Raw genomic sequence first — 25,210 nt, forward strand, 5'->3', positions numbered from 1 at the left:
GGAGGGACTTGGGTAGCAGGTCTAGGGCAAAGGGCTTTAGGGATCCACCTTTCAAATTTTTCTGCTAAGCATTTTAAAAGGAAAGGAAATGGAGTCATAAAAAAAGAAGACGGAAAAAATAATTTTCAGTGTAGCAATGTGGTTTTATGTAACTAAATATCTTACGTCATTTTAAAAGCTGAAGAGTATGGAAATCAAATTAGTATGCAAATCACAAAAATAATCAGCACAGTACGAATCATAAAAGAAAGAAGTCAGTATAATCCATCTACTCAATATGAAATCTGTCTTCCAAATCTTATAAGTTTTAAGTATTAATATGTTTATGTTAAGAGAACCCTAAGTTTTGAATGTCATACAAACATTAACCCATAAGTTATAGTCCATAAATGGTTGCTGTGATGAATTTGAATGTCATACAAACATTAACCCATAAAAAAATTATAGTCCATAAATGGTTGCTGTGATGAATTCAATTCTGGGTCACATTTACTATTTAAATATGAGGTTATTTTGGATATCAAGACATACCACAACTTGATACATGTAGTCCTCACTTACCAATGATAATTACAACCAGGCATTCTGTTGCTAAGCAATGCAGTCGTAAGGTGTGACATCACACGACCATGCTGATGTACAATGGCACTTTCAGCAGTCCCAGTCGCTGTCATGAGGCAAATCCTGTGCACTTGCAGCATACCGTGGTCACGTGATCACCATTTGCAACCTCTTGCTGGCTTCCACATTGACTTTATGATGCTGTAACTGCGAACCAAGTGCCCAAATCACAACCATGCAACTGTGCGGACACTGCGACAGAATACTGTACATGCTATTATTGTGGAAAGGTGAAGCTTGCATTCTCTGAGCCAGTTAAGACAGGAGTCTTCTTTTCACTCCTCCAATTTTCTTCTCGCATTCCAGATAATGGCTAGTTTTCTTCTCACTTCAATTGCAACCAATGTGCAACTGGCACTTGGGGACCAGGGACATATGGGGTGGACCACGCAATTGAAACCCCACTGCCTTTTAACTTTTGAAGAGTCAGAGTTGGGCAGCTATAACAAGTTTGAATGAATGAATATATAAATTTGCCTCGAACATCACTGCGTGCTTTAAACAGGGTGGAGCTTTGATTGTGCAGTCCTGGTTGCCATGTTGACTTTTGATGACCCCATTGGGGATGGGGGACAGATTGCCTTGAAAATGTAGAAGGTAACAGACAAGTAGAGATAGGTGGAAACCATCTGTCCTGCCCAAAAATGAGAGGCTTCAAGCCTGTTGCATCACATGGACATGCAAAAAACCTGCAAAAATGTGAACCATGATTTCACTATAGATAGAGCTTGCATCTGATACATAGCACTTTCTAGAATACTCTCATAATCACTTTACTAGTTTTCTTTTTAAAACATACAACTGTTTGTCAGAGGTCTGTACCCTTGAATACCTTCCAATTCTACCACAGAGAGATTCACGTCTTGGGCTGAGGTCCAGGCCAGCTGGGATGGATTCTGGCCTGGGTTGGCATTCTTGAAAAGAATGCTGAGGGATCACCTGTTTACTAATATTCCTCAGATGAGGCCACACACAATGGCAATTCTGTACACTTGGGAAAATCCTGTTCAAGTCAATCTATAAACCACACAATTTGAAAAGAGTGGCAATCAGTGATAGCCATGAAATGTGACCAGATGTAGCCTGTTCTGATGTCACAGTATTCTCAGTTAGGATTTTAGAGGAAATTTATTCTGGAAATAAAATGCTGTTAAATACTGTACGTGCCAAAGACATTAACTGAAGTAAGACATATTTGTGTCCAGTGAGAGCTGTATACATGGGAATGATAATAGAGCTGAGGATCATGTCTTCCCTTCTGCATACGGTATCATGTTCGGTATTTCCAAAAGCATCCACTAAACTATTTCTAAGAGCTGAGCAACCTGGGTAACAGCCAGGTCTTCAGGGCCTTGCAGAAGGCCAACAGGGTTGGGGTGGCCTGCATCTCAGGGGGAAGGCTGTTCCACAAGACAGGCACCATGACAGAGAAGGCACACTTCCAAGGACACCCCCCCCATGTGACATTGCTTCCCCAAGGGGACCTGCAGCATGACCATCTGCCTGATCTGGTGGGATGGGCAGAAGCCATTAGAAAGAGTCAATGACCTCTCAATTTTTTTTACATCGTGAACAGAGAAAATCCGATATCCATCCTTTCGAATACACAGCTAAAAAGGACCTGTCTTTCATTACAGATTTCTCATTCTCCTTCAACATTCTTTTAAGTCTGTTAAGGTACAATTATCTCTCTACCAAATGTCTATTTCTGATTAATTTCATTTTTTTAAAAAAAATTGCTATTGTTTTTAACAAAAATGCATCTAATTTTTTCCACCTCTTATATTCTTCCGAATTCATATTCTTTTCTTCTTATTCCTTTTAAAACTTCTCTGTACAATTACGCTGGAGAGATACCATATTGCTGATGGCAATCAATATGAATAACTTTATATTTTTAAAAAAGAGGATGTCCTGCTTTCCTTTTCCTGATTTAATTCACCAAACTACTTCACTTGCGATTGAGACACTTGGCTAGGTGGGGCTCCCCCATTACAGAGCTATTGTGGTTGGGGGGGTTCTGTCTTTTTGGTGAAAGAATCTACAGATTTAATACAGTATCTATAATGGTTGAACTACAAGTTACCTAAGATTCCAGCCATCTTTAAGACATCATTTTATGTATTGTCAGTTACCTTGGGAAACCTTGATACTGAAGAGTGGTGTACACCATTTCAGAACAAATTTGCAGACACAGGTACAGTGGATATAAAAAGTCCACACACCCCTGTTAAAATGCCAGGTTTCTGAGATGTAAAAAAATCAGACCAAGATAAATCACTTCAGAATTTTTTCCACCTTTAATATAACATACAAGTTGTACAATTCAATTGAAAAACTGAAATCTTTTAGGGAGAAAAAATAAAAATAAATTTCACTACTTTACTGGTGAATTTCTGGAGGTGAATGGGAATGGGGGAGAGAAATGAGAAAGTGAAACAAAAGTAAACTGGAGGTTAAACGGTCCAGGCCCAACCATTGACCTGGATGAGGGGCCATCCCTGCCACTGCACCCAGTAGGAGGTGCCCAGATGGAAGAAAAGCAATACAGGCAAACTGGGAAGCACCGCTGGAGCTGGCAGAAGCCAGAAAGGACAACTTCCATCTTGGAGCAGCAAGAGAGGAGGGGGGACTGCATTGGTGCTGGTCTGGGGATGAGGGCAGGACGTCACCTGATCTCGCCTGCTAGAAACGGTTTGGGGTCCTGCACACCTGACTGGGCAACCTGGCCATGCAGATCAGCCCTTTGTGACATGAGCACGATGTCTCATCATCTGATTGGCTGTTTGGCTGTTGATGTTTCCCCCAGATTTCATTGGTTATCTCTTTGGATTCTCACAGACTGACATCTGGCTATCTACCAACATTGAATTCTTAGTCTTAAACTTCACTCATTTCTTTGATCTTTTGATCATTTGGCTTTCTCCATTTTGAAATCTCCGATGAGCAACCATGGCATAAATGACCTTCTAAAGGTTTTGTTCTTGTCAGACTGCTTGTGTTGACATAAAATTTTTAACTTTGAGAGTAAAACAACAGAAATAAAAGAAAACAAATACATTATCTTGCAGTATACCAGGAAAGTAAGAAATACAACTCTTTCAACTCCTGCTGGATGGGTGAGTGTGCAGAGAGTAAGAAAGAGAGATGGAGATTGAGATTGAGGGAGATTGTTACTCAAATACAGCAAAGGTAACACTAACTTTCACTGACACTAGATACTTCTTTTTCTATATTCTCTTAAAATAAAACTAGTTCCTCTATTGATCAGAATCCTACTTTACAACACAGATATGTGAGAACAGTAATAATGTCATAGAATTGCACAGAATTATATGTACTTAGTTTTACATTCCAATAAATTCCGATAAGAGATAAATGCCTCCATGGCAATGTGGTAAATCAAAGAAAACAGAATAATTTTGATCTATGCGGTTGCTAGGAATCAACATGGACTTGATGGCACCTAATCAATTAATTAATTAATCATTTCCTTCTCCAGACTTCAAAGGAGGATAACATATCTCACAATGTAAAAAATTGTTATGATCCCTTCTGAGACGTTTGCCACCTCCACATTCCTGCTGTGGGCTCAGCTGCCTTTTGTCTGACTATTGTCTAGGCTGCAGCTCTTCCTCCTGTCTCCCAAGGTCATTCCCACACACCATTACTTCGTCATTCCATTCTTCATTCTGTGTAATATCTTTTCCATTCAACCTATAAGGAAAAAAAAATCTTATTTTAACCTCTCAACAAAAGTCCCCAGAAATGTCTCTATCAGAGCTGTGCAGAGACCTACCTGATCATCTCTGAGGACAGACCCAGACCTCCAAATATAATCTGATCAACCCCAGATAATTCCAGTGGTTATTTCATCTCACTCTTTCCAGGTACATTTGGTCTGATTCATAAACTTTGATTTTCATTCTCTTTGGGAGGATTTGCTATCCCTACAAAATCTATCCTTTTTAGGAGGGGAATTCTTCTTTTTTAATTCTTGGTGTCCCAGTGTTTCTCAAATTGGTCTGCATCATTTTTTTTTCCAGGATCAGGTCAATACTTTTCTCACATTTTTATTTCATCTCTGAACCTGAGCAATGCCCCTCCCACACCCCAAATTTTTCCAGCCCGGTTCTCCCTGCCCAATCGGGAGCCAAGAAGCTCTTCCGTGATTTCTCCTCCTGTCCAAGATGTGACTGGGGCCAATAATGGACTAATTGCAAGGGTCCTACTGAGTGGGGCAACCAATGGTGGATTGATCAAAAGGCTCATTTTGATTCAAGAGAAAAGGTTTATTTTGGGAAGACTTCAAGGAATGGTTTGGTTTAAGGCTCTGTAAAAAACTTCTACGACAAATCAGGAAGGTGAAAAAGTATGAAAGAAATTAGTAGCTTAAGAGTGATCTCCACAGCAACCATCAAATTTGAAAAAAAAACTTTATAAAGCATTGGAAATTATTTTTATCTGAAATGTCATCTGTTTACCTGAATTGAATTTTATACTTTACACTTACAATTTTTGTTTGGTTTTTAAATCTCCAATTCAAAAAGTGAGATCGGCTTCTATTATAAAAAAACATAGCCAGATTCTATTGTATAGTATTTAAAAGAGCTACTGACCCCTCTTTTAACTGAGAATGCACAAGTAACATTTCAGTACATGTATTTGCTCATGTAGCGCTCTGGATCCGGCTGAGCTACACAGAAGATTTTGGTTTCAGACAGGATGAATGAGAGACCATCGCTTTATCTTGGCTCAATTGAAATCTCTCCCGGGCTTCCCCCAATCTGCTCAGCACTTGGGGTTTGTAAGAGTCTGCAGCAAAGTCCAAGTCTGGGTATTAGAAGATTGAGTTCCACAACTGGGGATGTTCTGACAGTAGGATGAACAGAACATGCCAAGCACTGAAGATATTATCTGTGGTATTTGATGATGATGATAAAATACTGAATGGATTTAATCTTTCAAGATATCACAGTCTTATACATCTCAGAACTCATTTGCATCCAGTGATTTCAGTGGATCTTGTCTATATATGACTAAGTCTAGATCCAATCCTGCATGTATGTACTTATGAAACAGGCAGGTTGTTGTGCATGCTTTGTAAACAATCACTGTAGGAAAAAGCTGTTCAGATCTCATGCAAGCATCAGCACAACATTTCTCTATTTTTAAGGCAGCCATTTTTTTTAGTAGCAGAATGGTGCTTTGTGCATGCAGTATTCTACCTATATACATGTCTATCTTGAAAAGAAGAGTGGTGAAAAATAAGTTAATCCTTGTCTTTATCTCAAATTCAGAAGCAACAGAAGCCCTGCATCCCCATTGCTGGTCCAGGCTTCCCTATGCTCTGCTGCCTGCCATCTGATAAATGGAGAGCCCAGGAGATCTCACTCTGGTTGCTTAACACCTTGAGCAGCACCAGAGGGATCTCCAGGACCCAGCCCTATATTGAAAGGCTGAAACAGGTATCCAATAGCATATCAGCCTTTCCATGCTAGTTGAATGCTGGTTTCAGGGCCTAATTTTTTTTCCTTTCCACTGAAAGACAGTAGATCCCAATGGGTAGATCCCAGTGGCTTGACTAAATACATGAGGGAGGGTTGCCGTGTGGTAGGCAGAGTTTGTCTCGAAAGCTGGAAATTAGAGCTAGTTTGAATAGCTGCTACTTGTAACAAGTTAACAAGAAGCCTGCTAGTTCTCTCAGGAGGAAGCACTCCCCTGAGGCCAAGGAATGCCCTCCAAGAGAATTTGATCCATCCTGTTTTCCAAAATGTGTCTGGATTAGGATACCTTCCATCCCTTTGGGAAAGGCCTCCACCAGAGCATCTTAAGGAAAAAAGACAAATGCAAACCTGATCACAGGGTAAATAGCAAGTAGACTTTATACTAATCATACTGGGATATTGAGTTTAACAGAAACCATAGAACTCAAGCCACCTGATGATCTGTCCTTTTTTATACTGGGAATTGCATTCAAAGTAAAGGGAATATATCCAGATAGTAATAGATCTTCCATAGCCCATGTTTCTTGAAACAAACTAATATCTAAAGAAGAAATATATTCCATAAATGAAATATCTGACATCTTTGCTTTCCAGCCTGCAACATTCCAGGAGAGGATAGAGATGCCCCCTTCTGTAGGATAGTCATTTAGAGTCTGAGGGTACTAACAGTGAATTAGTTGCAGATACAGAGTCTTTCTTCTGGAATGGGGCCAGAGTTGGAGTTTCATCTAGTGCTGCCTGTTGTAACTCCCCGTGAGTTTGAGGGGTAGTTTCCAGCTGGATGATTTTAGAGCTTCCAGTAGCAGTATCCAGATCTAATTTGGGGAAAGAAGGCTACTAGGTTCCAAGAGGTGTAATAAAAGGCCATCATGTGGAAAAGGTCTAAGATCCAAAGAGCATTGTTTAGCATCTGTCTGTGATATGGGAAATACTCCCTCCTCAATAGCTAGTGAAGTCTGGCACTCTCCAGCAGGCTCCCCATTCTTCCCATAAAGGCTGGAACTATTGTTATTGGGTGGTGATTTCCATCCATTTCATTGTCCACCGAATAATGGCAATTTGTGTCAGTATTTGGAGACACAAGGTCAATAAGTGGTTCTGCTGTAGCAGTAGTGACCAGCAAGGTTTTCTTAAGGTTTTCCAGCTTTTGTATTATATTATCTTGTTCCTTCCTGGGCAGAGAACCAAAAGCACTGATAAGGCCGGCCTCAGCTGGATCTGACACACCCACATTTTGTAAGAATGGCTGACTCCCACTGCCTTGCTTTTTCAAGGTCGTATGTGGGAAAGAGGGCTTGCTAACCTCTGTTACAGTTTTGGAGTGGGTATGGAGTCTAGATGAAGCAAAGCCAGATAAAGAATTAATTATTACATCGCAAAAAACTCTGATGGAGAAAATTTGAAATGATGCTAAGTATGGTCTCATCTTAAATAGCATTAGTGGAATAGTAGACTGTTTAAAAGATAGCAAAATCCATTTTTGGTTTTATGCAGTAGGAAGCCATTAAATAGCACATAGATCTGTCTGTAGTGACAGTGCAGAAGTTGCCCTAAAGAGGTTTAGATTGCTCTCCTAGACTCCCAATGTCCAGTATTGAGACTATTCAGGGAGATACAGAGAGCAACCTGCTGTGTCTGAAGTAAACGGTTTTGCTTGCAGGGAATTTCCTCTTTTGAATCCAGAGAGGTGTTGGTCTGTATAAGACCACCACTCTTTACCTTATCAGAGAGTAGGGATTTATTTGTACAGTCACTTGGTTGTTGCACACTTTTGCCACTTCGTTCTACTTTAACGACTTGCCCTTTATCAGAGTGCGTGCCAGGAACATCTTGCTTTGCCAAAGCTTACGCGTTAGTTTTAATGGAGGCGGCAGGTCCAGCTGCGTATTTTTGAACAAAAGCCTCAAAGTCTTTTTTCAGCAGATCTAAGTCACGTTTTATAGCTGATGGCTGCTCAAATAGTGAGATAACAGTTTGAGCTGTACGAAGACATTGCTTTGCCATGAATTCTGCTGTATTTTCCCATGGGAGCCTCTCCAAATTCTGATTTTGAATCTTATTTTTAAACTTATTTTTATTTTCCTTGGTTATTAGGTGAGCTAGCAAGTTGTACTGGAGGCTTACACTGAGAGTCCGAGAGGGAGTCCAAATTTTCATTTAGCTCATCCCTGACAGATAGTAAGAGGTCTAACAACTATTGTTTTTTCAGTTCTGTTTGAAAGTCCCATTCAAGTGATTCAAGGGCTACATATTGTTCGAAGTGGGAGGAAGAGTTGTTTTACTTACAGTTTCCTATCATGTAAAAAGTTCTTCTATCTTTGGTTTTTTAGCAGACTTTGAAGAGGAGAAAGAGCCTGGACTGATTCTATGTTGTTCCTTTCCTTGTCCCATGTTATTCAAATCTGCTCAAACACTTTTGCTTGCATCTTTTACTCCACAATCGTCTCACCATACAAATTGTGAATCTATTTAAAATAGTCTAATAGTAAAAATCTAATTTAAAATCTATGATAACCTAATACATTTAATTTAACTAAAACTAAAAAAAATAGCTAAAATGCACTATTTAAAAATAACATAAAATTAAAAGGGCAAGAGCATGGAAAAATGTGTGTTGCTGGGCTGCTACGTTGGCTCCAATTCCTGCTAGCACTGCCATTCCCTTGCACCACTTCTCATTTTGAATTATGTGAGCCTCTCAGGTACCAGAGTTGGGCTGGTCTTCTGGAAGAGTGCTTAGCCTCTTTTTTAAAAACTTCTTTAGTAAACAGTTGAATGATGGTGGTCAGAACATTTGTTACAGATTTTCAGCTTTTGCCTACAATGGATTTTGTTATGCCTGTGCTATCTACTGTTTTTATTATTTGGGGGGAGTAGGATTTTGTTTACTCCAATACCATTTTGTGTATTTCACGGGAACTTCCAAACTTTGCTGGCTGTGGCTAATTCCTGCTAGTGCTGCCCTTCCCTTGCACCATTTCTCAATCTGAATTACATTGGAGCAAAGCTAAACCTGACAGGAGTTTGCCTCTTTCTCCTCTTACCCCATACGAAAGGTCACAGGCACAGCAAAGGGACCCAAAGTGCGGTGAAAAGAAGCACCCAGGATGCTCCTTGCAACCCTTCCACCATGCGTGTGAGCTCTTATTCTGCTGTTTCTGAACATGGGTCTAGTAGCCTTCTACAAGAACACCACACCAGTCTCCAAAAAACAGTCCTGCTAGCAGGTCAGTGTGGTGGAGAAGGTGCTGGATGAAGGCAGAGGGAGCTTCCCCAGAGGCGCCAATGAGCTCCCTTTGCTTCACCTTTTGCCCCTTCTTTGCCCCACTCATTTGTCACTCGGACTATTTTGGGAAATGGGTTTCTTCTTAATTCCAAAAGAGCACAAGGCCAATGTTCAGAAAATGCCTGAGTGACAGTTCAGAAGGTCTCAAGCACAGAAAGGATGCAATTAATGTGAGAATTTTGCTGCTGGATCTGAAGGTTTTAATTATTACCCCAGCAGTTTATTTATTATGTCTTCTCTTTCTACTTCTAAGAAAGCTTTAAAGATCTCAATGCCTCTTTCTCAATAAGAGGCAGAAAACACTTCATCACAAGCTTCTGTTAAACAAGGAGATAAACAATAATGGAATAAGTAAATACTTTGCATTAACAAAAAAAGTACAGGTTCAAAAGACCAGGAGTGAAATATTTAACTTAATATGATTTAAAGTAAAATGCCTCTGTAATAAACAAAATGAACCTAAGAAATCTGTGGAACAATATACAAATCAAAAAGAAAAGAATAAAATGATGTTTTCCCATAGCTTATTACACTTATACCCTGAATGTTTCAGTTTTTCACACAGCAGCTTCTCCTCGTTCTCACTAATGGAGCCACAGTACAAATACAACTCATTCAGGGGCTGGTTTACCCTGAGAATGCTTGCAAAGTGTCTCCCACAGGATTCTTTCAAGAACCCTCCATCAATCCTAGAGATTGTAGTCAAAAAATTACAAATAGTTCTTGTTAAAAAATCAATTATGAACATACTGTAGTCTTGAAGGACCTGGAATGAATATCGTTATTTGTCGATACTGGAACAGCCTCTGCCTGGATATGTTTATGAAAGAGAAACCATCAAGAGATGGTTAGATCAGACTGAAGACACTGCTCACCTACATTAATCTCTCTACTTATAGTCTGAATGTTGGAGCCCCTCACACAGTGCCTCTATTTCTTTGTCATCTTTAGCACAGACAAGCAAAACTAACTCCCTGTTTTTTCCTGAGAAAGATCCCTGCAGTGGGATTCTTTCAAAGACTCTCCATCAGGCTGGCAGAGAACAGTCTTAAGAGTTAGAACATCTTTGAAAAGAAATGTGAACTCCGTACTCTTGAAGGACCCACAGAGAACATGATTCCATACTGCAACTGGAACTGCCTCTCCGTGGATATATTTCCGGAACTGAAAACTCAAGAGAAAGCAACACACATCAAAATGGAAAACAAAAACCCACTTCTCACTCACCACAGTTTTTCTACTTTACATTCTGGATGTTTGAGCCCCTCACACAGCAATTTCACTGCTCTGACATCTTTATTCTCAAAAGACAAAAATAATTCTCTCAATCTCTGGTTTCTCCTGAGTACTTCTGCAAGATGCGTGCTGCAGAATTCGGTCAGGAACCCTATATCAAGCCTATAAGGAAAAGTGCAAAAATTTACAATTATTTCTTGAAAACCAAGCATGGACTGTATTCTTGTAGGAACTGAAGGGAATATGGTTATATATGGCAACTGAACTGCCTCTCCCTGGATATATTTCCAGAACTGAAAGCTCAAGAGAAAGCAACATACATCAAAATGGCGGGAAAAAACCCCACTTCTCACTCACCACAGTTTTCCTACTTTACATTCTGGATGTTTGAGCCCCCCACACAGCAGTTCCACTAGTCTGTCATCCCTATCCTTCGAAGGCAAAATTAATTTTCTCCAGTTCTGGTTTCTGCAGAGTATTTGCTGCCTCATGCGGGATGTCATTGGGAATGTTATATGAAGCCTATAGGGAAAAGTGCAAAGAATTACAATTATTTCTTGAAAAACAAGACAAAGCATGGACTGTATTCTTGTAGGAACTGAAGAGAACGTGGTTATATATGGCAACTGAACTGCCTCTCCCTGGATATATTTCCAGAAGACAAACAGTCAAGAGACAATTGTGCACATCAAACTGAAAGGAAAAAAATAGTCACTTACTGTAGTGTCTCTATTTTACATTCTGGATGTTTGAGCCCCTCACACAGCATTTCCATTGTTTCGTCATCAGTGCACTCGAGGGTCAATTCTAAGTTTTTCAATCTCTGGTTCTCCCTGAGAACTTCTGCAAAATGCTTTCTGAGGGATTGTGTAAACACCAGTCTTTCAAAACTGCAGGGAATAGTCAGAAGTATTAGAATTATATCTTCTGGTTTTGATTTTTCTTTGCATTTTCTTTTATTTATTTTTACAAGCTGGTTCTTATAATTTTCAAAGAAGAATGGAAGGAAAAAGAATACTGATTCAAGCACAGGTTTAAAATAATATATAAAAATAGATGGTACAGATGATGATTTTAAAACACCCAATAAAAGTGGTAACAGACAGGACACCCTGGAGAAGATGCTGATGCTAGGGAGAGTGGAGGGCAAAAGGAAGAGGGGCCGACCAAAGGCAAGGTGGATGGATGACATTCTAGAGGTGACGGACACGTCCCTGGGGGAGCTGGGGGTGTTGACGACTGACAGGAAGCTCTGGCGTGGGCTGGTCCATGAAGTCACGAAGAGTCGGAAGCGACTGAATGAATAAACAAATATAGGCAGATAACAACAAATCCAAGATATAATAATCTTCAAGGTAAATTTAGTATGTTTTTTCCACTGAAATTCCCACTGTTCTATCCCCATAACTATTCCTTTATTGAGTGTTATAAGATTTTAAAATTCAGACAAGGTTCTCAGTGTTCCTCCTTGTTACCACAGTTCTTTTGTTGCTGTGCTGCTTAATTGGAAGTACTGAAAACACTTAGGTGTGGAAGAGCACCATGCAGCAAGAGACTTGAAATACCTTAATTCCTCCTGTTGACAATAAAACCTTGTAATCTGAAAAGTTGTTTTCTGTCCACCAAGAAACTTTCTTAGTACCTTCCTCTTCATAAAAATAGACATTCAGTAATGATGCAAGAGGCAAAAAATCTGGACTTCCTCTTTTCTTGTATTTGCCTCAAACATGCAATAAATTACTTAATACTATTTGATCTCTTAAACATTGTTTATTTCTGTGTTTATCAACCCAAATATATCTGTTCCACCCTTCTGGAAGGCCTACCCCTCCTATAGAAGTGATGGAACCATAAAGAACTATTACCTGTTCTGAAATCTATGTTAGTCTATTGTCAGAATAGTACAATCTGAAATTCAGAGCTGCTAGACCCCCCCATTCTTTTGAATCCTGCAAGTTCCTGAATTTAACCCTTGGCCTTTTATTAGACCATATACAATTTGTTACTTGTCTATGCCAGTCGTTTAATACCTCACTCTTAATAAAAATTGGAATCATTTGAAATAGAAAAATTCATCTTGGAAAAATGTTCATTTTCACCACTGCAATTCTTCCTAGGACAAATTTAATTTCTTCCATCTACAAAGATCTGTTGTTATATGTTTCCAAGTTGGTAAATAAATATTCTTGAAGAGATCTTTATCATTTTTGTCAAAAAAATTCCCAAACATTTGACCTTTTTATCAGTAAGGTTAAAGCCTATTAGCTGATACACAAATTGCTTTTCATTCTCTATCAAATGCCTTATCCACATCTGAATTTTCTCTTTATTGTTGCATATGTTCATCAATTCTGTTAAGGAAACACTATGTTGAGCAATTGGTAGTACAATATTATTACCAAATAAATTCAAAATATGTTCTTGTGCAATGAATTGGACTCCTAAGATTCTACTTTCTTGACATACAGGTAGTCCTTGCTTAGTGGCCACTCGTTCAGCAACTGTTCGAAGTCACAACAACGCTGAATGAGAAGACTTATGACCAGTCCTTGAAGTTGTGACCATTGCAGCATCCCCCAGTCATGTGATTGTGATTTGAGACCTTGGCAACCAGCACCCAATTACAATGACTGCAGGGTTTTGAGGTCACATGATCGCCATTTGTGACTTTCACTGCCAGCTGCTGCCAAGCAAAGTCAACGGGGAAGTTGGCAGGAAGTCGCAAGTTGTGGTCATGTAACATTGCACTTAACAACTGTGTGTGATTCGCTTAATGACTGCAACCAGAACTGCTGAAATTGCCATCATAAGCTGGCATGATCACAATTTTTCACTTTAAGACTGTGGTGCTTAGCGATGGAATTGCTGGTCCCAATTACGGTCTTTAACTGAGGACTCCCTGTATTTGGATTTCCAATGGTTCTAATGCTAATAAAAATAAAAGAGAGGGAGGACATCCTTGTCTTGTTCCCTTCAGTGTAGCGCATTGCTTTCATGAAAGACCATCCATGACAATGGTAGCTTTTTATTCTTTATAAATACTCTGTATCCTAGTGAAAAAATTAGAGCCACTGCCCTTTTTTGTTTTTGTTTTGTTTTTGAGAACTGCAATCAAAAAGGTCAATTCCAAATTCTTAAGGGCTTTTTCAGCATCAAGAAAAATCATGAATAGCATGAAGGGCTTATAATCCACATTTAGAGATGGGTCTGTATGCTTCAGGATGAGTTGAATCCTTTCCTTCTTTATAAATCAAGGAAATAAAAGCCTCTTTCCATGATGAGGGGAGTTCCTCAGGGACTACTTGAATCTCATTCATTACTTGAGTTAAAGGTTAAATCAGAATTTATTGAAAAGTCTTACAATGGATTGCAGAAATACTGTCAGTTTTATTTATTTTAACATTTTAATTGCCTCTTTAATTTTATCTTCTCTTATAGGTTGATTAAGAGCTTATTTTTGTTGATCTGTAAATTTTGTAAGTAATATTCCATTCAAGTACTTTTCAATTTTTGCCAGATCAGATACCTTTTTATTATACAATTTTGAAAAGTAATTCATGGATTGCTAGAGAATTTCTTTCGTTGCAGAGATGTCTTTGGTTTCATCCCAAGCAGAAGTAATAACTATTTAATTCTGTTTCTTCGATAATTGATCATTTGTCTGGTTTATTGCCTTTTAAAAATATTTCTGTCTAGTATTCAACTTTTTATAACTGTAAACATTTCCAGTAAATCAAGCTCATTCTGATCTTTGGTTTTACATCTGAGGTTGAATTTAATTTATGACTCATTCCCATTTTTTTCAGATCATTTAATAAGATGTGTTTTTGCCTTTGCATGGGTTTCTGCCTACTTGATGCTAAAGATGAACATCCCTCTCATACAAGCTTTACTAGCCTCCCATAAGATGTAGATGATGTGGATGTGGATGTTTCAGAAGTTAACTCAGTGTGGTGCACCACCCTCCCCTCTAGTGGCTTTCCGCTTGGGCTACAGGACAAAGGAGACATCTAATTTCTGCAGGGGCCTTTCCCTGCGCAATGCCTGGCTGGTGTTCTGCAAAGCATACGTTAGTTGTTATGTGAGCCTCTCAGGTACCAGAGTTGGGCTGGTCTTCTGGAAGAGTGCTTAGCCTCTTTTTTAAACACTTCTTTAGTAAACAGTTGAATGATGGTGGTCAGAACATTTGTTACAGATTTTCAGCTTTTGCCTACAATGGATTTTGTTATGCCTGTGCTATCTACTGTTTTTATTATTTGGGGGGAGTAGGATTTTGTTTACTCCAATACCATTTTGTGTATTTCACGGGAACCTCCAAACTTTGCTGGCTGTGGCTAATTCCTGCTAGTGCTGCCCTTCCCTTGCACCATTTCTCAATCTGAATTATATTGGAGCAAAGCTAAACCTGACAGGAGTTTGCCTCTTTCTCCTCTTACCCCATACGAAAGGTCACAGGCACAGCAAAGGGACCCAAAGTGCGGTGAAAAGAAGCACCCAGGATGCTCCTTGCAACCCTTCCACCATGCGTGTGAGCTCTTATTCTGCTGTTTCTGAACATGGGTCTAGTAGCCTTCTACAAGAACACCACGCCAGTCTCCAAAAAACAGTCCTGCTAGCAGGTCAGTGTGGTGGAGAAGGTGCTGGATGAAGGCAGAGGGAGCTTCCCCAGAGGCGCCAATGAGCTCCCTTTGCTTCACCTTTTGCCCCTTCTTTGCCCCACTCATTTGTCACTCGGACTATTTTGGGAAATGGGTTTCCTCTTAATTCCAAAAGAGCACAAGGCCAATGTTCAGAAAATGCCTGAGTGACAGTTCAGAAGGTCTCAAGCACAGAAAGGATGCAATTAATGTGAGAATTTTGCTGCTGGATCTGAAGGTTTTAATTATTACCCCAGCAGTTTATTTATTATGTCTTCTCTTTCTACTTCTAAGAAAGCTTTAAACATCTCAATGCCTCTTTCTCAATAAGAGGCAGAAAACACTTCATCACAAGCTTCTGTTAAACAAGGAGATAAACAATAATGGAATAAGTAAATACTTTGCATTAACAAAAAAAGTACAGGTTCAAAAGACCAGGAGTGAAATATTTAACTTAATATGATTTAAAGTAAAATGCCTCTGTAATAAACAAAATGAACCTAAGAAATCTGTGGAACAATATACAAATCAAAAAGAAAAGAATAAAATGATGTTTTCCCATAGCTTATTACACTTATACCCTGAATGTTTCAGTTTTTCACACAGCAGCTTCTCCTCGTTCTCACTAATGGAGCCACAGTACAAATACAACTCATTCAGGGGCTGGTTTACCCTGAGAATGCTTGCAATATGTCTCCCACAGGATTCTTTCAAGAACCCTCCATCAATCCTAGAGATTGTAGTCAAAAAATTACAAATAGTTCTTGTTAAAAAATCAATTATGAACATACTGTAGTCTTGAAGGACCTGGAATGAATATCGTTATTTGTCGATACTGGAACAGCCTCTGCCTGGATATGTTTATGAAAGAGAAACCATCAAGAGATGGTTAGATCAGACTGAAGACGCTGCTCACCTACATTAATCTCTCTACTTACAGTCTGAATGTTGGAGCCCCTCACACAGTGCCTCTATTTCTTTGTCATCTTTAGCACAGACAAGCAAAACTAACTCCCTGTTTTTTCCTGAGAAAGATCCCTGCAGTGGGATTCTTTCAAAGACTCTCCATCAGGCTGGCAGAGAACAGTCTTAAGAGTTAGAACATCTTTGAAAAGAAATGTGAACTCCGTACTCTTGAAGGACCCACAGAGAACATGATTCCATACTGCAACTGGAACTGCCTCTCCGTGGATATATTTCCGGAACTGAAAACTCAAGAGAAAGCAACACACATCAAAATGGAAAACAAAAACCCACTTCTCACTCACCACAGTTTTTCTACTTTACATTTTGGATGTTTGAGCCCCTCAAACAGCAATTCCACTGCTCTGACATCTTTATCCACAAAAGACAAAAATAATTCTCTCAATCTCTGGTTTTTCCTGAGTACTTCTGCAAGATGCCAGCTGCAGAATTTGGTCAGGAACCATTCATGAAGCCTGTAGGAAAAAGTGCAAAGAATTACAATTATTTCTTGAAAACCAAGCATGGACTGTATTCTTGTAGGAACTGAAGGGAATATGGTTATATATGGCAACTGAACTGCCTCTCCCTGGATATATTTCCAGAACTGAAAGCTCAAGAGAAAGCAACATACATCAAAATGGGAATTTGTACACATCAAACTGAATAGAAAAATTCACCTTGAAAAAATGTTCATTTTCACCACTGTAATTCTTCCTAGGACAAATTTAATTTTTTTCATCTACAAAGATCTGTTGTTACATGTTTCCAGGTTGGTAAATAATTATTCTTGAAGAGATCTTTATCATTTTTGTCAAAAAGAATTCCCAAACATTTGACCTTCTTATCAGTAAGATTAAAGCCTATTAGCTGATACACAAATTGCTTTTCATCCTCTATCAAATTCCTTATCCACCTCTGAATTTGTCTTTATTGTTGCATATTTTTCACTTATGGCTAATCCATACTTTCTGTCTGTCCAAGGCCACAATTTTTTAAATAAAACTTTATTAATTTTTTTAAACATATAAGTAAAATCTAAAATGCATGAAACAAAAGACGTAATTAGAAAAAAAACTAAAAAGGTGTGAAATTACAAAGAAAACTACTAGAGTGACTTTTGACATTCTACAACATATACATGAATCAATATCCATCTCTTACTCCAATTTAAACTATGATAAACATTATTTCTATACAGCATTTCAATTCTCAATGCAACATTCCTCTCTGAAACAATTCTCCCTCCCATTTAACAAAGAAAAACCCGCTTCAAACAGTTTTTCACCTAAGAAGTAAATAGTTAAATACTGTATTATCCTTCTTCAGTATAATTTTATTCCTCTCTGCCAATTAAACTAAGAAAAATAACCTGCCTACATCTTATTCCTGTAATATATATAAAAAGTTAGCTTTGTTAATATCCTTAAAAGTATTATCCAAGAAACAAAAGCAGCCATCTAAACCCTTAAAAAGCCATCCTGATGACCATATTTGTAATATCCTTTTACCGAAAAGAAAAGTGTTATCCAAAAAGCAAAAGCATCCATCCAAACCCTTAAAAAGCCATCCTGATGACCATATTTAAACAATTATCCCACCTCAAAGTAAACCAAAGCATTTACACATCTTATTACACACAGAGCTTTCCCCTTATAAGTCTCCAGTTTTGGAGCCTGCCTTGAAAAGTCCAAATATTCTTCAATAACCTTCCAGCGTTTGAAGCATAATTCTCTTTCTTGATTTTGATGTTTCAGCAACAGAGTTTTTTCCAGCTCTCTTTTTTAAAAAATCCAAATCTCTTTCTTGTTCAAATCTCCAGAATTCATTTTTCCCCTTTCTCTTTTTATCTCCAAGTCAGTAATCCTGAGCGGCAAGCCTGGAGTGGAACAACGAGGAGTGGAGTTGCCAGTGAGGAGGCGAGACTGGAATGGCTTTGGAGGCTCCCCAAGGCCGAGGGACAACGTGGCGAGCAGTGAGCCGAATAGTAAGCAATGGCACGGCACCCCAGGAGCCAAAGTGGGTGTTGAGGGGCATTTGGCCCCCAGGCTCAGCTCACCAGGGGTGATGGTGGACCCTATGGATTCAAGGAAACATCAGGGGAGACCAGTAAACCCCCATAGTGAGATGTTAGGGTCCCTCCTGTGTGGCAAGTGGGTGCTCCCTCCCGAGGGTGAGAGACAGGGAGGGAGCCGGAGAGTGGATGAGGTACGAGTAGATTCCTCCCTTCTTCAGTGAGAGTCAAGAGGGAGGAGGAGTGATTGGGGTGCCCCCTGCTGGCTAGTGAGAGAGGCTGGTGGAGGGGGCACAGCAGCGGTGGGGGTGGGGTGATGGCTGGGCCCCTATGGTGCTAAGAGTGAGAGCTGGAGTGCTGGGGGGCTCGCCACCACCCTATGGTTGTTTGATGCATGGGTTTTGAGGTATGATTGGATGGAGGGACCCTTAGCTGGAGCACCTAGAGGGTTGGGATGGGGGAGAGATAGAAGTTTGTTCCGGGGGGAGTTGGGCAGGTCATTCTGTTCAGGTGGTGATGGGTTGGGGGTGTTATGGGGGACAGAGGGTGGGCCATTGTTGGAGAAGGTGCCCCTGGTGTTTGGTACTGGTGGTGTGTTCCGGCCCTCTGTGCTCAAATCCAGGCTCTGACAGCAGACACATGGAAGCCCCAGCTTTCGGCTGCTGCTTCTTAATACCAGATCGGTCAACAATAAGGCCTCCTTCATACTTGATCTGATCACCGAGGAGGGGGCAGACCTGGCATGTATTACCGAGACCTGGCTGGGCCCTGAAGGGGGGTTGCCCCTTTAGGAAATGTGCCCGACCAGGTTCACAGTATGGCACCAGCCGATACCCCAGGGCAGGGGAGGAGGGGTGGCAGTTGTCATCCAGGAGTCCTTGGTGGCCTTCAGGGGCGCTGTTCCACAAGTGGCCAGTTGTGAGATCGTTTTTCAAGTTGGGTTCCCAAGAACAGTTGGGAGTGTTGCTGCTGTACCAGCCTCCCTGCTGCGTGGCAACCTCCCTGCCTGAGCTGCTTGAGGCCGTCTCAGGGTTGGCAGTGGAGTTCCCCAAACTTATGGTTCTGGGGGACTTCAACCTACCTTCCCTGGGGCATGCCTCAGAGGTGGCTCAGGAGTTCATGGCTATCATGGTGGCCATGGGCCTGTCCCAGATTATTTGGGACCTGATTTGAGACAGTGGCCTCACACCGGACTTTGTTTTCTTGCCAGAGCAGTGACAATGTGATCTGAGGGAAGAATTACAGCTGTGCCCCTTGTCATGATCAGATCACACCCTGGTGGCCTTGAGATTCTCCTATGCTGCCCCACTCCACAGGGAGGCAGGACCCACTCGGTTGGTCTGCCCTCGGTGACTGATGGACCTGACAGGGTTTCAGAGGGAGCTGGGGGTTATACCCTAGGATCTGCTGCATGGTCCAGCGGAGGCCCTGGCTGCTGTCTGGAATAGGGAGGCAGCTGGGGCCTTGGAGAGGATCACGCCTGTGTGGCCTCTCTTGTCCCATTGAACCCAACACTCCTCATGGTTTACCGAGGAGTTGAAGGTTCTGAAGAGGATTAAGAGATGTCTAGAGTGCAGCTGGAGGAAGACAAGGACTGATTTCGACCGAACACAAGCTAGAGCCGCTATTAAGGCCGACCTTGTGGTGATAAGAGTGGGAAAATGTCAGTTTCTCTCCGTTCTTATTGCATCTGCAGAATGCTGCCCAACAGCCCTGTTTTAAGATCACCCAATCCCTTTTGGGGAAGGGGGGTTTAGAAACCCACTTATAGGGCTGGGCTGAAGAGTTTGCTGGGCATCTGGAGGATAAAATAACTCAGATTCATTCTAAGTTGGATGCCAAGCATGTAGCATGGTCTGGGGAGATGCCTAGGGAGCAGACTTGCCCAGTTATGGGGGAACAATTTGATCCTGCTGGGCCTGAGGCTGCCAATTAGATCAATGTCCCTCCTGGCTGGTGAAGGCAGCCCAGGAGGTAACGTGTGGGTGAGTCCAGGCGATGGTGAATGCATCCTTGGGGGAGGGAGTGTTTCCAGCTCTCTTGGTGCCTGGTGGCTGCGGGGGTCTGGATGGGGAACAACAGGCTTCAGCTGAACCCTGGCAAGATGGAGTGGCTGTGGGTGAGGGGCTCCTAGGTATCTGGGAACTTACCATCTTTGGTTCTGGATGGGGTTGCACTGCCCCAGACACCCAGAGAGGAACCTGGGGGTTCTTCTGGACTCACGGCTCCTGCTTGAAGAGCAAGTGGCAACTGTGGCCAGTGAGCCTTTGCACAACTTCATGTTGTGCATCAGCTCCACCCCTTCCTGGATCAGGGGTCCCTCTGAATGGTCTTTCATGCTCTGGTCACCTCCTGCATAGACTACTGTAATGTGCTCTACATGGGGCTACCCTTGAAGAGTATCTGGAAGCTGCAGCTGGTCCAGAATGCGGCCACACAGGCAGTCTTGGGAGCCTCAAGGAGGGCACATATAACACCATTGCTGCGTGAGCTGCATTGGATACCAGTTTGCTTCTGGGTCCAATTCAAGGTGTTGGTTATCACCTTTAAAGCCCTACATGGCATGGGTCCAGGTTACCTGAGGAACTGCCTCACCCCCGTTACATTGACCCATCCCACCCGGTCAGGCAGAGAGGGCATGTCATGGACCCTGTCCATGAGGGATTGCTGATTGGCAGGGTCCAGGAGGAGGGCTTTCTCTGACGTGGCACCTGCCCTGTGGAACAGCTTACCCCCAGAGGTAAGACAGGACCCCGCTATCCCGGCCTTCCAGAAGGGGGTGAAAACATGGCTATGCCACCTTGCTTGGGATGGGAGGAGGGATAGCCATTCTTGGGGGTGGCTGGTACTATGATCATGCCAAGTACAAAACCCTATTGCCATCCTGAATTTTACATTTTATAGCTGGTATTTTTGTATTTTTATTGGTATTTATTTATTAATGTATTTTATTTATTTATTTATTTATCAAATTTATCACTGCCTATCTCCCCGGAAATGGGACTCTAGGCGGTTTACAATAAAACATAGATAAAAACCCTATAAAACAATGTATATTTATATTGTATGGATTTTATATTATACTGTTTTTATTGATCGTTATTTTGTTGCCTGTAAGCTGCCCAGAGTTGTTGTGTACGAGATGGGTGGCAGACAAATTAGATAGATAGATAGATAGATAGATAGATAGATAGATAGAATCCTCATCTTCTTCTTTGGAGAAGCAGCTTTATACTGAGGGTAGCTGTCGACCTCGTCAGCTTCTTCCAATAGTTGGCACAGTTTGATCTCCACAAGTTCTGAGAGATGGTCCAGGACTTGAGTGACTTCAAGAAAAATTATTTAGGATGTCCAGTGGGAATATGGCGGACTGAGCAGCTGTGCCCTCGAGCTCCGCAGGCAGAACTGGCATTGTGGCAGTTGTTCCAGGTTCAGGCTGGTTTCTCCTGTAGCCCAAAGCTGGATCAAGGAAAATGCTTGGAATCAACCCATTTGTCCTCCGGATGGTGCGTTGCAGCCAGGAGATCGTGGACAGCATGCACAATCAATGGGTAAGACTTCGCCGGGAGGCTGAGATTTCACCATTTCCAAGCCGCACTGCAGCCCTTAAAGGGACAGTAAGTCCAGCCACCCCAGTGCCTAATTTACTTTTTTTTCAGTTTTGTACCCTAAGAGAGGCTTTCTACAATAAGAAGAAGCGGACTCTCTTGGTGCTTATCATTATTTCTGGATTAAATTTTTTAAAATCTTTTAAAGTTTTGGCTTGTTTTCCCGCTTTAAGATTAAGGAGGATTGAGAATAAATAATTGCCTTCCTGTTATCATTTTTGTACTGAATTTGAAGGATTGAATATTTTCCGACACGTTGGATTTGCCGTTTTAAATCTTCAGCTTTCTGTTCACTTTCCCTGGGAATTGCTGGTTAGTACACTTTCTCTTGTTTCAATTTCATTTGGAAGCTTTGCATTAACTCCTTAACTCCTATCTGCACTAGTCAAGTACCCAGGGGGTGCCATAATCTACTGCCTGAAACATGGAAGATTTCAAGGAGGCTCTGTCAGAGTTCCCTTGTGAGTTTAAGCAGAACTTCAAAGAGATCTTTTCAGATTGCTGTCAAGCTATTCTGCAGAATATTCGGGACATTGGGGAAGATTTTATTTCTAAAGTGTGTCATCTGGCTGAAGATGTTATGGAAGAAGAGGAAGATTTGACAAGGATGGAGATCTCTCTACTGAGAATGAGCCTGAAGTAATGCCAGACAAAGACTATATTTTGGTGCTGAAGGGGTTAAAGCGACAGTCTGAGCTGCAGATTAAAGTTGTTTTTCTGAGGGAATGTTATGGGAGAGAAGAGAATCCTCTTTGTGGGAGTTTTTCTGCTGAGAAAAAATCTTTGTTGTTTTTCTGAATTTTTAAGGGGGGCAGTTGGGCCTTTTTGTTTTTGCAAGAAAAGTGCCTTGGATATAATAGGGAGATATGTAAATGTCCTTGTTTATTTCAAAGTGGGGTAAAATTAAGAATGTGTAATTGGATTGATAATGAGGCTATTATGATTTCATTTCTTTTCAATGACTTGGATTAAGATTTACTTGCCTTTTTTTAAGGTTTGCTTGATTTGTAAGATTTAAAAGGTATCTGTGAGATATAATAATAATTGCTTGGTTTTTAGGTTTAATAGGGTTAAGATTGTTGTAGTATTATTAATTATAAAAGCAGACAATTTCTATGTTTTTATAATTTGATTTTTTTTTATAGTGGACAGAAATATATAGAATAGTGTTAGGAACGAAATAATTAAATGGATGTTCTCTCATGGGGGAGGGAAATTGATTTAGAAATTATATACTGTGTCTATGTATGTGTCTATATATACAATACTATGGAAACATTTTAGGCAGGTGTGAAAAAATGCTGTAAAGTACAAATACTTTCCAAAATATATATTGTAATTGTTTATGTTTATCAATTAACAAAATGCAAAGTGAGCGAACAGAAGAGAAATCCAAATCAAATCAATAGCAAAGCAAGACTCTCATGGAAGTATATGGAAATTAAAAAAATTAATCTAGATTAGCAAATAACTTGCAAGGTAATACTTATATCAAAGCAGATTCTGCAAATTCTAAGTAGAAGAGAGTTTCAAGGATCTTTACTGTATTAAAGGAAGTTAATAAAGAATTGAAGAGAAAGTCCAGGAAATGATAGCAAGATGATATAATCCACCCAAACAACAAAAACCTTGCTGTAAATCTCAATTTAAAAGTTTCCATAGTGGTTAAATGAAGTGGAGTAAAATATCTGCAATGAAAAGCAAAACTTATAGATGTATAAATGCATGAAATCTAGCTTCAGATATTCTTCTCAGGGTAATTGCTGCCATAACTGCAAATGTCTTAATGAGGGTTTATAATCTTTGGGGCTCACCCCAAAGAACAGACCCCTGAGAAAAACTAGCCCTTCTGCCAGCTTCTCAGCAGTTACCAGCTAAGAAAGTGTCTTTGCAGTCAGGAGGGACACAGATCTCATGCTTCCTAGCAAGCAAACTGTCTTCCTGGCCTTTTGATGATGCTCATGGATAGAACTGTATCTTAGAAAACAGAGCACTCTAGGAAGAACTGAAGAGAATATGACTATATATCACAACTGGAACTGTCTTTCTGTGGATATGTTTTCAGAACATATCAATGGAAAGTAGAGAAAGTAACACATCAAACTGAAAAAGAAACACTGATCACTCACCGTAGTCTCTCTATTTTACAGGCTGGATGTTGGAGCCCCTCACACAGCAATTCCACTGCTCTTTTACCTCTGTTCTGAAGAGACAACTCTAACTCTCTCAAACTCTGGTTTTTCCTGAAGACTTCAGCTAGATGCCTGCTGCTGGAGTCTGTGAAGAACCATCCCCGAACACTGCAGCAAATACTGTATTCAGAAGAATTAGAATGATATCTTCTGGTTTTGGTTTGCATTTTATTTTACTTATTTTTATCAGCTAGTTATTGTAAGTTCCAAAGAAGAATGGAAGGAAAAAGAATACTGATACAAAACTATCATATATAAAAATAGATGGTACAGATAATAATTATTTTAAAAAACCCCAATAAAAGCAATAGACATGGGCGGATAAGCAACACATCTAAAATATCATATGGCTAATACATCTTAAAATATTATAAGACATTTCATACCCAATTTCTAGTCAAAAAACATGTCTCTATTGAACAGTAAAGATACCTGGTTAACACAACTGGAGTCAACAGCATGGAAAGAGAAAAACTAAATAATAAATAATACATTAAAAGAATCCTGTAAATAATACGTAGATTATATGTCAAAATAAGAAATAAACTCTGAAACCCAAATGTTGGATGTGGCACTGTTTCATGTGTGCAGTTCAAATCTAAAATGGTTTCCAAATCGAATTGACTTCTAAATCCAATTTCTTTTAAGGTAATCTAGACATCGGAGTATACACCCACAATTTCGGTAGCCATTCTTCAGCAGAGGGGATCAAACCTCTTTTCCAATAAAGAGCATATAAAATCCTTGCATCTTTTAACATATTCAATCCCAGTTCAGTATGTTTTGAAGAAATGTATGGTTTAGTGATGCTTAATAAAAATATCTCCGGGTAAAATGGGATTACGACTTTCAAAATTTTTAGATTCTACAATGAATAATTTTCCAGCATTGCTGAGCCTTGCAACATTGTCACCACATATGGAAGAAGGATTGAATCTTTCCATTACATTTCCAGCATTTTGCAGAAAAGGAGTTACTTATTTTCACAATCATGGCTGAGGTAATGTACTGTGGTAAAACATTTTACACTGAATCTCAGTATATTGTTCAAGGTAAATTTCATATTCAATTTCCACTGAAATTCTCCCAGTTCCTTCTCTGTAACTATACCCTTATTTAATGATAAAATCTTTGACTTATTCTAGT

The 25,210-nt window shown here is 40.2% G+C and overlaps 1 protein-coding gene across 6 annotated transcripts in view; it reads right to left on the reverse strand.

Moving 5' to 3' along the window:
- Positions 1–25,210, reverse strand: part of LOC134487428 (NACHT, LRR and PYD domains-containing protein 12-like) — a 310,626-nt gene that overhangs the window by 92,087 nt on the left and 193,329 nt on the right. For 2 of the 6 annotated variants that reach the window (XM_063289225.1, XM_063289224.1), the window contains exon 7: positions 24,002–24,172. The exons of 3 other annotated variants lie outside the window; for them this stretch is intronic. In XM_063289225.1, coding sequence (XP_063145295.1) covers positions 24,002–24,172 — 171 coding nt within the window. Of the gene's footprint in view, positions 1–10,641; positions 10,813–11,369; positions 11,541–24,001; positions 24,173–25,210 lie in introns of all 6 variants that reach the window. One more of the 6 variants, XM_063289223.1, reaches the window with a different exon arrangement.

This window comes from Candoia aspera, chromosome 1 (assembly GCF_035149785.1).
Source record: "Candoia aspera isolate rCanAsp1 chromosome 1, rCanAsp1.hap2, whole genome shotgun sequence".
In the NCBI taxonomy this organism is placed as follows: Eukaryota; Metazoa; Chordata; class Lepidosauria; order Squamata; family Boidae; genus Candoia; species Candoia aspera.